Raw genomic sequence first — 17,653 nt, forward strand, 5'->3', positions numbered from 1 at the left:
AAAAACTGGAATAACATTTGAACTATATTTCTTGGGTGTTGAAAGGCAGCAAACTAACTATAGCATTGTGCTTATTTAACTAAGAATTAATCACGTTTAAAATGCATATCGCAAATACTGATTCGTTGTGTTAAGTGAATTTCTTTCAATTCATGCGGAATCCAAATATCAAGCTTCTTAACAGGTCCAAGACATCTTATGCGATATTCAATTGTTGTGTGTGATACATTTAATCTTTTTGCAATCTCTCGTACAGTTATGTGACGATTCGATTCAATTGTGGCTTTGATTTTGTCATCATCAACTTTAGAAGGTTGACCAGAACGTTGGTCATTTTTAAGTGAAAAATCTTCAGAAAGGAATTTTTTGATGCTGACTTTTTTTGCTGTTAAGCAATCGACGCCATAAACTTCACATATCTCATTGCGAGCCTCGGCTGCTTTCTTGCCTTTATGAGAATAAAAAAGTAAAATGTGTCGAAAATGTTCATTTTTGCACTCCATGTTAACACTATGCCGTCCGGTGGCACCACGCTGGTGCCATGCAAAAACTATCTGTTGTATGGTACCACTTTGGTGCCATTTTAAAAAACAGAAATAACATTTGAACTATATTTCTTGGGTGTTAAAAGGCAGCAAACTAACTATAGCATTGTGCTTATTTAACTAAGAATTAAGTACGAAAATTCTTGGATGACATATCTTAATTTTAGGAATTTGTATTGCCGCAATCTTCGACATTTTTTTTTAAATCTAAAATTTCCAAGCTAACGTCAAACAAAAGAATCATATGTAAGATCTGCGGACGGCACAGTGTTAATTATTAATATAAATTTATTAATTTAACCATAGGTTCAGAACGAATTTCAGTTTGACGAGTCAGTCTTTCTGTGTCACTACCAGAGAAACCAGCAAAGTTTTCCACATATTTATAATCTTATAATAATATAATTATATCTTATAACATTTTTATTGTATATCCAATATCTGTCGTCCACAGCGACGCAATACCCATCGAGCGGCTTCGTCCGCAAAGGGTTAATATATTCATTATATTATTTATTATTTATTAATAATAAATCAAATAAAATCTGTAATATTTAACATCATTATTCAGTGTTGCTTGAGCTTCTTCCGATAACCTTCCAACGGGTATCAACGTATTTTTGATCATTTCAGCACCGTGGACTAATAGTTTATGTAAATTTATTTGCAATCGACTATCGAAGTCAAATGTGATAACACTTCCGACGATGCTCTTGCAGTTTGAAATGCACGGGTACAAAACATTGTAAAGTGTCGAGCGTCGTTAGACGGAATTGTGAGATAATAAATACGTAGTCCAAAGACGAGTAAATGCGAAATAATCTATAATTTATTTATCACGCGATTGATAAAACGTTATCAATGACTTCTACTCAAAATGCTACATTTGAAACTCAAATTTTTACGATTGAATTTCATATCTTCAAATAAAATTTGCATGCTTACGTTTACGTTAACGTTTGTGTTAATCTTTGAAAATTATAATATACTAGTTATATACAGGGTGTCCCAAAAATGTCTCGCAATCCGAAAGTGACGGGTTCCTCGACTCATTTGAAGCAACTTTTTCCTTTACAAAAATTTTCTCCGAGGCACCGTTAACGAGTTATTAACGAAAAACAGTGACCAATGAGAGACGAGCTCAGCTGGCGCGAGGCGACCGAGCCAATGAGCGGAACTGGGCTTCGCGCGCTGGTTGGCTGGGCCGCCTCGCGTCAGCCGTTCTCGATTCTTATTGGTCACTGTTTTTCGTTAATAACTCGTTAACGGTGCCTCGGAGAACATTTTTGTAAAGGAAAAAGTTGCTTGAAATGATCTGAGGAATTGCGGATTGCGAGACATTTTTTATGAAGAATTCTACCAGAATCCGCGGTTCGCTAATTTTGAAGTTACTAACTAGTAGCTAATTTTGCACAGAAATCAAAGAACTGAACTAAAACTACAGACGAGTGGTTTTATTTTCCAAATACTATTCCAAAAACTTACAATAATAAAAAATACGATGGTTCTCTTTGATGAAGTGTATTTAAAATTCCTGTAGATTTCTACGAATCGTTCTTATTTTACAATAAAGTACAATAAATTCTCCGTAAATCGTGCTCAGATCGCGCACAAAAATGGACAATTTGGGATACGATTATTCGAGCCTCGCGGCTCGTTTTTATAGTAGTCGACAATCGGTAACTATAAAAACGAGCCGCAAGGCTTCAATAATCGTATCTCCTCTTTCCAAATTGTCCATTTTTGTGCGCAATCTGAGCGCGAATTATCCTGTGCGAAAATCATTAACTGCAAAAACAAATACTTGTAATACCATTATTTCTTACAACGAGAAATATAGACTGCAAAAGAAGACTTCGAACTTCCGAGGAAAAATTACCTAATTGAAACAATTTTTACAGATAAATGAATGAATACCCTGGAAGTTTCGCGAACCTAATGATATCGGATATTAAAGAATTAGGGATGATAAAAAAACATGGGTTTTCTCCGCGTCTAAATCCCGCTGTTTTTGAAAACTGTGCGCCGTTCCGAAAATTTTCGAAACTCTCCGGGAAATTCGCTAATCTCATCGATGATTAACGATTAATATAACTCGGTTTGTAATAAGTTGTTAGAATAAGTCATAATAAGCTACTGAGTTAGCTGAGTTAGCTTGTAATAAGTTACTGCCATTAGTTGTAACGTTAGTTGCAACAAGTTGTTATAATAAGTTATTACTTACAATAAATTATTTTAATAACTTAATAACTTACTATAAATTATTTTAATAAGTTAATAACTTACTATAAATTATTTTAATAAGTTAATAACTTACTATAACAACTTGTTGTATCAACTAACAAACTTACTATAACAACTTTTTATAACTTATTATAATTTTAATAATCTCAAATTAAAAGACCTAGTGAACCCAGTATCAGAACATTGAAAGCAATTATTTTATATTATTATATAAAAGTAACGACAACAAATTATACCGACTTCTATTTAAAAATTTGCCTCAAGTAACAGATACTATTGAACAAATAGCTCAAAAACGTACCTCTACGATTTTAATGATCGCAAATTAAAAAACCTTGACACAATCCAGTGTTAAAAGCAATATTTGATTGCATTTGCCCGACAGTTAGGGAGACGCGTACTATATCCAGCAGATAAAGCGGTGCATCGGACTAAATCGAAAGGCGCGTTTCCACGTATCGTTTTCATCGTATCAGAAAGAGTGTCAGAAAGTGACGAGCCGGTATTGAATTTTCCGTTGTCAGTAACGCGCTCGTCGGTTAAATATTCATTAGAGTATCCAGCGGTGTTCGACCAGGATTATTCCTAGTTTATCATTTATTCATCTCTGTCATCAGACGGCCGGACGGAGGACGTTTAATTAAAAAAGAATACCGTACGCGGCGTCCACACGGCCGCGGATTCCGGCGCGCGCGGAAACGAGAGTAATTCAAGCGTCCAACACCGCTGGCCAACTCGGCGAGGAAACATTATTATTCGCGCTGCCGAACTATGCTAATTCGCAGACTGCTCGCGGACGATCCAGCCACGAGTATCGCAACTCCTCCGACTTGTCTTATCTCGCTGCAGCGAGAAGTCGATTTACCGGCCGGTTAATTAGCCGCCGAACAGTTTAAAGTGTACGCCCGCGTGCTCGACGATTCGATAGCTCGCCGGAATCGAGCAGAAAATTATTATTCGGAGTAATCGGGACCGTTCGCTTCATTAATCGGTCTCCTCGAGTCAACCAATAATCAGGATTACGTTTGATCATCTGTAATCATTATACCATTGCGACGGTTTGGAACATGGCTCGCTGAATGTGAATGTCGATCAGTTGGTTTTAATCGAAGTCAAAATCGATTCTTCTATTGTCAATATCGTAAGTCAACGTAAGTAAGTAAACCGTTCAACGTAAGTTATGCTTTTGATTTTGTTATTGTGAAAATTGGTGTTTACTGATATATACAGGGTGTCACAAAAATGTGTCGCAATCCGGAAATGGCGGGTTCCTCGGATCATTTGAAGCAACTTCTTCCTTTACAAAAATGTTCTCCGAGGCACCGTTAACGAGTTATTAACGAAAAACAGTGACCAGTAAGAATCGAGTACGGCTGACGCGAGGCGGCCCAGCCAACCAGCGCACGAAGCCCAGCTCCGCTCATTGGGCACCTCGCGCCAGCCGAGCTCGCCTCTCATTGGTCACTGTTTTTCGTTAATAACTCGTTAACGGTGCCTCGGAGAAAATTTTTATAAAGGAATAAGTTGCTTCAAATGACCTGAGGAACCCGTCACTTTCGGATTGCGAGACATTTTTGGGACACCCTGTGTAAATTAATTAAAATGAATTAAATTAAATTATATTATGTTACATTAAATTATATTAAATTGAATTAAATAAAAAATATTTAGATATTACAGTAAAGTTTGGTATACAATAAATAAAAAATTTCTTTCTAATAGGAAAATTTTCATAAGAAAATTCTTATGTGTATTCTTAAAGGAATTTATTAACGATAAAGAAGTGGCAGTCAAAGCAGCTGTAAATCAAATCGTTGTGCAAGGAGTTAATCAGTACCCTGTAATTAGTACAGTACATTCTCTAAACGAAAACTGTTTAGTATATTAAATTTACTACTAAAATGAAATACTTTATTATCGTAAGTAATCGGTGAGAATTAAAACAAAGTGAAAAAGGAATAACGTTCTATAGTTTTCTATCAAAGTTATCGAGCAAAGGTTCTCATCGTGTCAATGAAATACGTCTTTTCTAAAAAAAAAATGGTACATGCTTACAATAAATTTTTCTTCAATTTTTTTTTGTAACACCATTTAGAAGGTAAATATTTAACAATCATAACACAATACCAAATTTCCAAATTAACTGTAATCAAAAACACAATGATCAATCTAATTTCGTCCAATGTTTAAGCTAATTGGTTACAATTCTCTCGATCGATTTATTTAATCACGATTTCTGAACTTCCTAATAATTGCAACAGTTAATCGTTGACCAGCTCACATTGTTGCCTGCTTCTCCGCACGGTTTATTGCAAAATTAATCAAAAATCTTGGTCAAAAAATTATATAAGTAGAAGTTCTAGTTAAGCAATGAAATAAATATTCTGCGAAGCCAAAGCGGGTCCAGAGATCCGTCGTCGTCGAGCAACGTATCGAATCCGACGTTCGATTCCGCGTCGACGATCATTCGATCCGATATACACACAGGTAAGCCAGAAACACCGTGTCTTACTTGCTCCGATACTTTTGGCACTGTGATATAGTGTCGCGGCGTACAAGAAAGTTCGCGAAAGTTCGCGGGGGAGGAAGTTCAGCAGCTCCTGGCTGTGAAACTAAATAAGGAATATAAGGACGTCGAGGTTGGTTCGACGCGGATTCCTCCGGGACCGTAGCCCGCGTGAATATTTATGCGACTGCGCTCTTTCTGATACGTGCGCGACCTCGATGCGCTACTTAACACTTTCACGACCGCGCCAAAAACCTCAAGAATGTCACAAAATCGAAGTATTCTATTCGGTTCAATTGAAACTGCTAAGCAAACATGTGTCGCCATGAATTACTTGTTCAACATTCGACTTGCAAATCTTAATCAAATCAAGAAGTTGGCGTGGAAATGAATTATCACAAGTTAAATTTTAAACAATTGTCATATTTAATTATTAAATTATTATTAACTATTTGACTATTCAATTATGATTAATTATTTATTTATTAAATTATTATTAACTATTTAACTACTAAATTATTGTTAACTGTTTAAGTATTAAATTATTATTAATTATATCATTATTACATTATTAAGTGTTTAACTATTAAATGATTATTAACTGTTTAATTGAATAACTATTTTATTTATTATAATTTTATTTATTTTTATCATTTTTATTATTTTTATTATTTTGTTTTATTTATTTATTAATTGAATAACTATTAAATTATCATTAACTATTTAACTATTAAATTACTATTAATTACCTAATAATTAATTTATCATTAACTATTTAATTACCAATTAACCATAAATCGTAAAAATGCTATCGAAAAATGCACGAATAAACCTTGCAAATGCGACTGCGACGAATCCCAAAGGAAGTTAAACAAAACCGCAATTTACAGTAGAATGCCCGCGCGATGAAATGAATTTGGTTGTTGGTTATTAGGAAAATCTTTGCCACCGTGTATAAGGGAACGAGTCTGCGAGAGGGTGAACGAGCGCGATCGGGAACGAGAGCAGCCGAGAGATAATGGGAACGGAGACGAAAGGAGAGGGTGCGAGAGAGAGTGCCGGCACAGTCTCAAACTGTGAACTTTACCCACGGGGGCCAACTTCCGGCCGGCGACTTGTCTTTAAGTCTTCGCGAAAACTTTGCCGGCGAGCCAGGCCAAACCAGAGACAATGTTTTGACTTCCTCGGCTGTCTACCTGGCGCAGGATATTGAAACGCGGAGGACATTCCGCGCGGATCAATGTCCCGTCGATTGTTATTCCATGGACCTTCTCTCGATCGGTCGCTTTTGCTGTTACGAGACCGTCTTCCGAACCTTTGCCTTTTGCTTCGGCACAGATTCTTCAAGGTTCCTCGGATAATCGAGACTGATATAAGGAACGAAACAGCGTGAAACAAATTCGAAAGCCCTAATAACATGAGATATTTGTTTTTCGAAAAACTGCATTTGTTTCAGCGTTGCTGGATATGATGAATTTTTTGCGGACGGCAAACTTTGTAATATAAAATGTGCAGTGATCCGGACAGAAGTTTAGGTATAATTTTGATACCTAGTCGAAATTAGACGTAATATTAATCTTTGATCGAAATGAAATGTAATTTTAATTTGCAATCGAAGTTAGTTGTAACGTCAATTTTTGATCGAAACGAAATGTAATTTTAGCTTGTAATCGAGACTAATGATAACGTTAACATTCGATCGAATTAAAATGTAATTTTAGTATTTGATCGAAATGAAATGTAATTTTAGCTTGTAATCGAAATTGGTTATAACGTTAATTTTCAATCGAAATGTCATTTTAATTTCTAATCAAAATTAACTGCAATTTTAATTTTTGACCGAAACAAAATATAACTTTAATTTGCAATCGAAATGAAATATGATTTGAATTTGTAATCGAAATTAGATGTGACTCAAATTTTTAATCGAAATTAAATATGATGTTAATTTTTGATCGAAATTAAATGTAACTCTAATAATTAATCGAAATTAAATGTAACTTGAATTTCAATTTCGTTACGCTGATATCGAAATTAAATGTAATTCGAATTTCAATTTCGTTACGCTGATATCGAAATTAAATGTAATTTGAATTTCAATTTCGTTACGCTGATATCGGAATAAAATGTAATTTCAATATCAATTTCGTTACGCTGATATCGAAATAAAATGTAATTTGAATTTCAATTTCGTTACGCTGATATCGGAATTAAATGTAATTTGAATTTCAATTTCGTTACGCTGATATCGAAATTAAATGTAATTTGAATTTCAATTTCGTTACGCTGATATCGAAATTGAATTGTCTAATAACAAACAAATGCTAATCAACCTAGCTGCGAAACAAATCGTATTGCAAAGGGTTAACTTGCTCACGCTGTTTCAATAATCGTATTCGCACGTGCGAATGGTTTCTACGAGGAGAATACGAGGAAGATAAAGGCTGTGTCGCATAGCCTGCAACCAAGTGCAGTTATAGAACAGAAGAAACCCTTGTGTAACACCGTAGTTAATAAACCAAAGGTACATCGAATTGGTTCCGCGGCTGCGTGCGACTCGAGAGTTATTAAAATAATGGATGTAATAAATGACAATTCACGGTAAACCGTTCTCAATTAAGCACGGAGCGCACGACTACGTTGTTGCACAGGGGTTGGCCGTTACGAACCTGGTTAATTTGGGTCAATTCGGGGGTAGTTTGCATACATGCATATCCGTTTGGTGTCATCTGACACTTACCTGTAACAGAAAGAAAACGATTCCGTTAGAACATCAAAAATTAACGTAAGCGTATTTCATATTTAATTCTAATTACTTAAGAAATTACGTCGACCCTTACTACAACTTAGGAGACTTATTCTGCTAATTCATTGCGTCAATTGTTGCAAAATTATGTATCGCGTTAGTGGAAAACTCCATTATACGCAACTTGAAGACATTTTTTAATTAACTGAAGAAATTATGTCAACTTAGAAATCTTAAATTTTAACTTAGAAATTCTATTCTCCTGTAAAAATTGTGTACATCGTACATGAAAAATTGCATTATAGGTTTCTCGAGGTTTTTAATGTCTCAAGAATTGTTCATTTTGAGCAACATGCAATACTGAAAATAAACTGTACAGCATGCGACGATCTCAATATATAGGAGATTTTTATGCAGAATAAAAATTGCCTGCATCGATTGCAAGATACAGAAGCTGCATCGACATTTCTTTCGTTCTTTAATCGTTTCATCGACTTGAAAATAATACGCAACAGTATTTTTGAATACTCCGAATGTTCTCACTGTTTTGTATTCGATCTACTCATTTTTAACTGCATCAAATTCGCAGTCTAATAATACATACTATATTAATAATAATCACTATACCATCACTGTTAATGATCAACATCAAGGTCAACGTACTCGTTATTACATAAATACAGAATAATACTGTCGCAAACATGGTTGGCACGATCCAAAAATTAACCGACGATGACAATAACTTTTGCCGCGATCGAAGCACACGACGACTAAGTCCAAGAATGATTCATAAAGAAAGGTCTCCGGACTGATCCTCGAGGCTCTAAATCTCTCCACCTTTCACCCGGACTTCCTCGAAGCTGCTGGATGCTTAGTTGACGGTGTTGCCGAACAAATCAGCCGATAATATTTTCCTGGATAATTAGCGACAGCATACGAACTCCGGGATACCCTCGTTAAGAGGAACGAGGCGCTATCGACAGGACTTCGAGAACGAAGTTCAGAGACAGGGGTCAAGACGAGTTAGGAGATCGCAGACGCAACTCTGGGTTGGCCCTTTGTTCGATAATGCATGCAGGTGCAGGCGAGTAATACAGTAAATTCTCGCTAATTGACGGCCAGATTGTGCAGAAAAATGAACAATTTGGGGAGATACGATTATGCGAACTTTACGGCTCATTTTTATAGTCGTTGACCAAATCGATAGATAAAAAAACGAGTCGCAAAACGAAGTTCTTCGCTTCCCAAATTCTCTCCTTGTCCATATTTGTGTAGAATCTGAGCGTCAATGAGGGAGAATTTATCGTACTCCCTTTAAAACGAGAAAACGATGGGCGAACGTTGCTTAAAAAATTGTTCTAAAGATGCAGCGATTTTGTCGCCGATCCAACAATTGAATTAAAACCTTGCGCATTAATCTTTCCATACATGTTTTTAAATATATTTCCGAACATATTTCTGAACATATTTTTTAGCACATTTCTCATCATATTTTTGAACATATTTTTAAACCGCTTTACAGAACCTCATTCAAATAGCTAATGATTAAAACGGGTTTGAAAAATTTTAAATGTAACAAGTATTACAATTATTATTGGCAGAAAATTGTCAAGTTTGTTTTAGACACACAGCTCAATTATTATTTATCAAGAAGCAGGAATGTTTATAAATATCTGTTCTCGTCGTGAACAATTTCAATTAGATATAAATAATGTATCCAACGAATTAAATTTTATTGGAATTTTCTGGATACGAAAGAGTTTTAATCAATTATTTACTATTTCAAATTTTAATTTTCTACTGTAATTGTAATTAGGACCGTTTATTTTGAAAGTGGTGTAAGTCCTTTTTTTAAAAAAATGAGATATGACGTAATTTATGCTTAATTTAGTGTAAACTTTTTGTTTATAACTAGTTAGTATTTAATATCTTCAAAAATGCCAATGCTTTGTTCAATTTAAAATTGGCCGGTAAAAGAAATTGCGTAACCATTGATTATGAAAGTGGTGTAAGTCCAATTTCTATCACGATGCCAAGTCTATTACATACGAAAAATATAAGAATATACATATATATATATAGCTAGTACCTTATATACCTCCTGTGCATCATAAATATTTCAAAACACTGCCACATGATGAGCATAAATAATTAATAATACCAATATCTTGTGTTAAGTTTAACAATATATAAATATAATTAACGTTCAAAATAAAAAAATGCTAATCCTATTTTATTTCCTGTTATTATTTATAAAGAAAATTGGATTAATATGAGATATATTTTAAGTGATATTTGTTATTTCCAAATTGAAATTAAATGATATTTACAATTGACTAATTATGAAAGTGGTGTAAGTCCATTTGCAGCCTGGAAATTGTACATTATTTTAGTTAAATTCGCCTAAAAGAAATTTATATAATCAAATTACATATTGATAAATTAGTACGAACACATTCCCGGACTTCACATAATTAACCTATACTTTTTAATTATCAGATCTGCTAACATTCAATTTTCTCGAAACGAAAGAAAGTGGACTTGCACCACTTTCAAAATAAACGGTCCATTTAATGGCAACGCGTTAGAACACGATCCACGATGAAGAACAAGTCAACAAACGATCAATAAACATAGCGTCGAGTGCACACGAGCTCGGAGGGCACTGGAAATCGACTTAAAAAAAAAAAAGAAAAAAGAAAAAAAACGGAGCTTATATCTTGGACGCGTTCGAAGCGGAGCGAAGGAGGATGAAAAGTCGAGGTTTCCGGCATTCGGGACCGAGGAGATCGTTTCGGATCGAGGTGGCTCCGCGATTTATCCTTTTCCTCTCGGTTCCATCGGCCGGCCGCGTTACGTTTCGCGTAACGGAAGATTTGTAACGAGCCGTATCGGGAACGACGCCATAACGGAACAGCCGTAAATCATCCGGCGTACTCTTTCGCAATTAAATCGCGCGCTCGCGCTCGCTCGCGCGCACGCGCTCATTTCGAAGGGAAACATATCAGCCGCGAGGGTCGTTGTAAATCACGAACGGTTAATAAAGCTCGGTGGGCCAGCTAACGCGGCCGTTGCGGTGGCATCCTCGAGAATCGTCTGACAGCTAAGAAATTCGAGAGGACTGGGGGAACCTGCATTACGACCGATCCGAGCCGGTCGGCCGACTCGCGCCGGTTTTATCAACCGATATCCGCCATCGATATTCTAGTCCAATTTGTGCGCAACCCTCCCGCTCGCTCATTATTGGGTTGGCAACTAAGTAATCGCCGATCTGTTCAATGAAATAAAAAATTTTGTTTTACTTGGAATGAAGTTTAATCTGTAATGTATTTTCCATTTTGTTCGATGACCTTTTGCCATCTCTCCGACAACTTGAAAATTCCACGCTCGTAGAAAGTCTGATCCTTTTCGGCCAAAAACTGAGTTAAGTGAGATTTTACAGCGTCATCATCATTAAAAGTTTTACCACATCAATTCCCAACCAATATCCATCAATTTTTGTCGAGTGGACAAAGACGTGTGCGGCCTAGCATTGTCCTGCCGGAAAATGACACCTTTACGATTGACCAATTCTGGTCGCTTTTCCTTGACCGCTGCATTCAATTTGTCCAGTTGTTAATATTCACGGATAATAAAAAGTAACATAATAATAATAATTTTATAATATAACATTTACGGATATCATAAAAATGGGAGTGAGAGACATCTATAACTGAAATCGGCAATTACTTATATATATAGTTGCCAACCCAATAGAAATATAGTAAATTCTCCCTAATCGGCGCTCAGCTTGTACAGAAAAATGGACAATTTGGGAAGAGGAGATACGATTATTCGAGCCTTGCATCTCGTTCTGATAATTGTTGACGCAAAGCTCGAATAATCGTCCTCCCAAATTGTTCATTTTTGTTTACAAGCTGAAGGAAAATTGGAGAGTATTTACTGTAGCTAGTTTACCCAAACATAGTTGTTTAAGTGGTTCACTGTAATTTTTTCTACTTCATTTTGTAGTAAAATTTCAATTCTCCACGTTTTTATTATTTCATACGCCAGCCGAGAATGGGCCGTTTATTTAGTATTAGATTAACCCATTTTCTGCGCTTTTTATTTAGGGCCCATCCTAACCACAATGCATACCAGTCAGTTTCATGAAAATCGTTATACCAGATAAGGGTTAAACATGTCCTTTAGTCGTGACAATATAACAGATTGTAATTTATTGAAAGTAAATTTCACGCGTGACTCTAAGAGTAAATATTTTAAGAGCCAAAGATCTGTTCAAGAGGTGTCATTAACATCACCGAATGCATCATAATGTCAACTACAATTACAAAAATGTATAGTATTGACTAGATTGCGGATTTTATGCATTCAATTTGTCCAGTTGCTAATATTCACGGATAATAAAAAATAACATAATAATAATAATAATAATAATTTTATAATATAACATTTACGGATATCATAAACATGGGAGTGAGAGATATCTATAACTGAAATCGGCAATTACTTAGTTGCCAACCCAATAGAATCGTGAAACTACCATTTGAGCCGTTTATTTTGAGAGTGGCCTAAGTCATTTCTCAAAAACACCGATCTAGCTATTTTAATATTCACATTTCTAATTTCATATAATTTTCATTTCATATAATTCATATAATTTTCATTTCATATAATTCATATAATTTTCATTTCATATAATTCATATAATTTTCATTTCATATATAATTCATTTCATATAATTTCATAAAATTTCATGTCAGCAAAGCTGAAAGAACGCAGTGACCCTTAGGAACACAAAAACACTATACCGCCATGTTATCAATTAGCAATATTTTTAAATTTATTGAAACGTAAAAACCTTAAATATCTGGATTTTCAAATAAATGGACTTAGGCCACTTTCAAAATAAACGGCTCATTTTTCACGCTCGGAACACGTCTCGCGATTTTTCGTCACACCTGCGGAATCGTTTCTTTCATTTGGATTTCCTCGCCGCCGAATCTAGCCAGCGTTTTTCTTGCAAACGATGAACGTTAAGAAAAAATGATAGAGTACAGAAAAAAGTACAGTTTTCCGCAAGCGATGCAACGGTGCCTGTACACTTCTTTCGTCTGCGTTACTTCTCGAGAAACGAGAGTGACCCACAATTTGTTCAATGATATGCTACAATACATACAGGGTGTCCCAAAAATGTCTCGCATTACGGAAACGTCCTTTAACACGATTATTATTTATTAAATTAGCTTTGCGAATCGCTCGTTGAATTGTGTTCGGATGCGGAATTATTTAAATTAAAACTTAGTAAATTAACATTTACGAACTTTCTTGATCTTCACCTTGCATAAAAATTTCATATGGTACACGTGAGGTGTCATGCACACCAGAAAATTAAAACGGCTGTCATACTTATTATTTCGGGTCCGAAGAATTAGTAAATATTCTTCAGACATTCTGAAATAAGGATGAACAGCGTTTTCCTTAAAATTACCACTGCCACGTGGTAAAACAAAAACATCGAAAGTTGATATTTTTCGTGACTTGTTCATTGATTTGAACGCGGCACAGAGTCTCCCCCTTCGGCTGTCAAAATCAGTGGTAGGAGCACATGGCACTCGATCGATTGGCCACGTTGCGTTTCGCGCCATTGCGTCTCATTGGTCGGTGTTTTTCACTAATAACTCGTAAACAAAGCCACAGATTGCATTTTCGCAAAGGAAAAAGTTACTTAGAATGATCTCAGCTACCCCACGTTTCCGTAATGCGAGACGTTTTTCGGACACCCTGTATATCATACGAAAACGTCTGCCAAAAGGAATTCATTCGTATACGGCATAATACGAGCTTCAAGGTCGCGCAAGATCAAACGGAGGCATTCATGCGCAAAGAAATCATATTAAACATTTGCTGCAACCTCGACTCGAGTACATGTTCGATGCGATTTCTTTGCGCACGAATGCCTTTGTTAAAGCTTGTGTGACCTTGGAGGTCATTATATCGTACACGAGCGAATTCGTTTTGGCACACGTTTTCGTATGAAATAAAAAGTACGTAGCATTTCATTAAAAAAAATTGAAGGCCACCTTCGTTTCTAAAAAAAAAACGCAGATAAAAAGAATCACAGACACGGTTACATTGTTTGCAAAAAGCAGTATAATATTTTCCTCTTTCATTTTTTGCTGATGTTTACCATTTGCAGGAAAAACGAGATTTGGCGCGAACACTCCATACATATTTGGCGGCGGTTCGAAGGTCGCGGAAAAGGAAAGGAGTGGGGAGACGTTTCGTCCGGGGCCCGCTAGAGGACTCATCTTTCTTTTTGAATAAAATTTATTAATATGATTAACAAAAATATACTATTACAAATACAGTTTATCACTAGACTTATAATAATACTTAGTAGACATGTTCTGTTGGGTAGTCCCTGCTTAACTTAACAAGCTTAACCTACTGTTCGGTCGTGATTGATGCAATCTTTTACAAGATTGCTTATCGGATGCGTTGTATGTTTAGATCATATTTGGTGTTAAGTTTGGTAATTATCTTATTTTGTAGGAAAAGTTCTCGACAAAAACCTACTTGCGACAATTAGAGGACTCATCGGTAAGGCTATCCTAGCGGGCCCTTGCCTTAGACGTAAGGGTAGGACGAAGTCTCGGTGTATATATAGGGATCGAGGCGGATCGGCTACTAGCGGGAAGAGGAGCCCTCTGCTGGCGGGTCTGGAGGTAGCCGCCACACATATAATACGGAATCTCGTCAAATTATCGCGTCAAATAACTCGTAAAATATTCGTTGTACGAAAAAACGTTTCAGATAAAAGTTGCATAGTTCGCAAAAGGGCATGTAGTACTGTACTAGCTTTATGTTATTTTGCTTCTTTATCAAGGTCTACTTCAATTGTATTAAATAAAAATTAGAAATGCATAGAATAGTGTGTACAAATAACAATTAGAATCATACATTACGGAAAGAAAATCATCGAAAAATAGTCATTGAAGAAGCTCTCTGTGTGCACGATTTTTAATTCAGAAATCGGCTCGTTTTAGTATCTTCAGAAGTTATGCATTTATGATCAAGATAATATGAATTTATAATAAAAATAACGCATTTATGATAGAAAAGCGATACATTTACAATAGAAATATCTATTGTTACGTCACTTTCAATTTACTGAAACGATGAAATCGAAAAATACATTTTTCTCTCGCTCTTGCTTCTTTAAAATGTAATTATTAATCCATAACCTGACGATCTATATGCATTTTATTGCATGTGCAGTTTATAATCAAAATCAATGAATGATCTTTATTGATTTCCTTGTGGATTACAAGTGGCCCATCTCCTTATACGATATATAAAATAATAAATAAAATAAAACAAGAAAATAAAATAATATAAAATAGAATAGAATAGAAGAAAATATAATTAATAAAACTCAATTTATATTTGTATTTGAAACTCAATTAAAATACAATAATTTCTACAACGAAATCAAAATCAATATTTGTATCAGATTGACTACGAAGTCTTCAAGCATTCCGTTTCGAATCCAGTGGTAATATTCTATAAAGAAGATTAATGAATATTTTAGAAAACGACGGAATAATTTTCGATAGAATGAGTCGTGTCAGTGTTTGAGAAAAATCGATCCAACGGCGCGAGGAAAGAACGTTTCGAGGCAGATTCGCGATCGGAGTCGTCGAAAAATCTGCTCGCGTTCCACTCGGGAAATAAAGAGCACGTGGCGAGAAGCGTTCTCCGCAACGCGCCGCGAATGCAGCGTTATCGATCAAGTATTACCGGAAGCCGTGCAGGTGCATAGAACGCGGGCAGAGCTGTCAGATATATCACGACCGGTATTCTTAATTACTGGCGTCGCGCGACTCGCGAAATTCAACGTTACGTATCGTTGATCTAGTACGCGCGCGAAGCTGACGTCGTTTCTCGGTGATCATTCTTCAGTCCGATGATATTTCTCTTAATGTACGATTCTCATTTTTATTGATACACACCACCAGTCTATTTTTATGGCATGCATTTCTAATTTTTATTCATGCGCATGTTCTAATTTTTAATCATACATATTTCTACATTTTATTGGTATGTACTTCTAATTTTTATTCGAATGCACTTCTATTTTTTAATATGACACGCACTTATAATTTCTATTTAAAGACATTCCTATTCTTTTAATGACATGCACTTATCTCTTTTATTCGAACAAATTTCTATCTTTTAATGACATGCATTTATAACTTTTATTCGAACAAATTTCTATCTTTTAATGACATGCATTTATAACTTTTATTCGAACACATTTCTATTTTTTCAGATATGTGCTTCCAATTTAGCTACCAAGAAAAACCCACCCGTACAAAATTGCGACCCCGTAGCATTCGTCCGTGATGGTAGTTACCGGGCAAATTAGATTGCGCGCTTTCCCCCGCGTCATTTCCTCCCGGATGCTTTCGAAAATTTCGAAAAAATGTGACACATTTCGTATCTTGCGTCGCATATTACAGGATTTTTGCCAATGTTTTCGTTGCAGACAGCGGTCGCAAGAAATGAAAAACCAAATAAACATCGGAAAATTGCAGATTCCTCGAAAACAAAAACAGACGCCCCTTCGACACTAATTCCCTGATCAAGTACTACAGCAAGCAATGTGCTCGATCGTTTTCATATCCTTTATTCAACTGCGTCATTGTAAAAAAAAAGTGAAAACAAAATTTGTCGTTTGAAGAGAGAAAAAAAAAACGAAAGAAAAAGAAAGTTCCACTTTTCGGTTCCACCAGAGGTGTCCATTAAGTAATTATAAACGTTACTACATTGGAAGAGGAAACGTTTTATCCTAGATAATGCATGAAATCTAGAAACAATAGCTAAAGAATATACTATTGGGTTGGCAACTAAGTAATTGCCGATTTCAGTTATAGATGTCTCTCACTCCCATTTTTATGATATCCGTAAATTATTATGTTATTTTTTATTAACGGTGAATGTGTTAGCAACTGGACAAATTGAATGCAGCGGTTAAGGAAAAGCGACCAGAATTGGTCAATCGTTAAGGTGTCATTTTCCACCACGACAATGCTAGGCCGCACACGTCTTTGTCCACTCGGCAAAAATTGATGGATATTGGTTGGGAATTGATGTTACATTTTATATACATAATATGTATATAATTATATATATAAATATATAATATAAATATATATATATAAATATATAATATAAATATATATATATATAAATATATATAAATGTATATAAATATATAATATAAATATATATATATATATAAATATATATAAATGTATATAATATATATATATATATATATATATATATAAATGTATATATATACACCCACCATATAGCCCTGATCTCACGCCATCGGATTACCACTTATTTCGATCCCTGGACAACTCCCTTCGTGATAAAACTTTTAATGATGATGACGCTGTAAAATCTCACTTAGCTCAGTTTTTGGCCGAAAAGGATCAGACTTTCTACGAGCGTGGAATTTTCAAGTTGTCAGAGAGATGGCAATAGGTCATCGAACAAAATGGAAAATACATTACACTTCATTCCAAGTAAAAAGAATTT

General features: G+C 35.3%; 1 protein-coding gene across 9 annotated transcripts in view; it reads right to left on the bottom strand.

The window, feature by feature from the left end:
* Window positions 1–17,653, bottom strand: part of mam (neurogenic protein mastermind) — a 522,803-nt gene that overhangs the window by 205,661 nt on the left and 299,489 nt on the right. For 3 of the 9 annotated variants that reach the window (XM_076524427.1, XM_076524426.1, XM_076524425.1), the window contains exon 2: window positions 7,965–8,035. The exons of the other annotated variants lie outside the window; for them this stretch is intronic. In XM_076524427.1, the coding sequence (XP_076380542.1) occupies window positions 7,965–8,024 (60 nt within the window). In that variant the 5' untranslated portion in view covers window positions 8,025–8,035. The remainder of the gene's footprint in view (window positions 1–7,964; window positions 8,036–17,653) is intronic. 9 annotated transcript variants of the gene reach the window in all.

The sequence above is a fragment of the Megalopta genalis genome, chromosome 9, assembly GCF_051020955.1.
Source record: "Megalopta genalis isolate 19385.01 chromosome 9, iyMegGena1_principal, whole genome shotgun sequence".
Classification (NCBI taxonomy): Eukaryota; Metazoa; Arthropoda; class Insecta; order Hymenoptera; family Halictidae; genus Megalopta; species Megalopta genalis.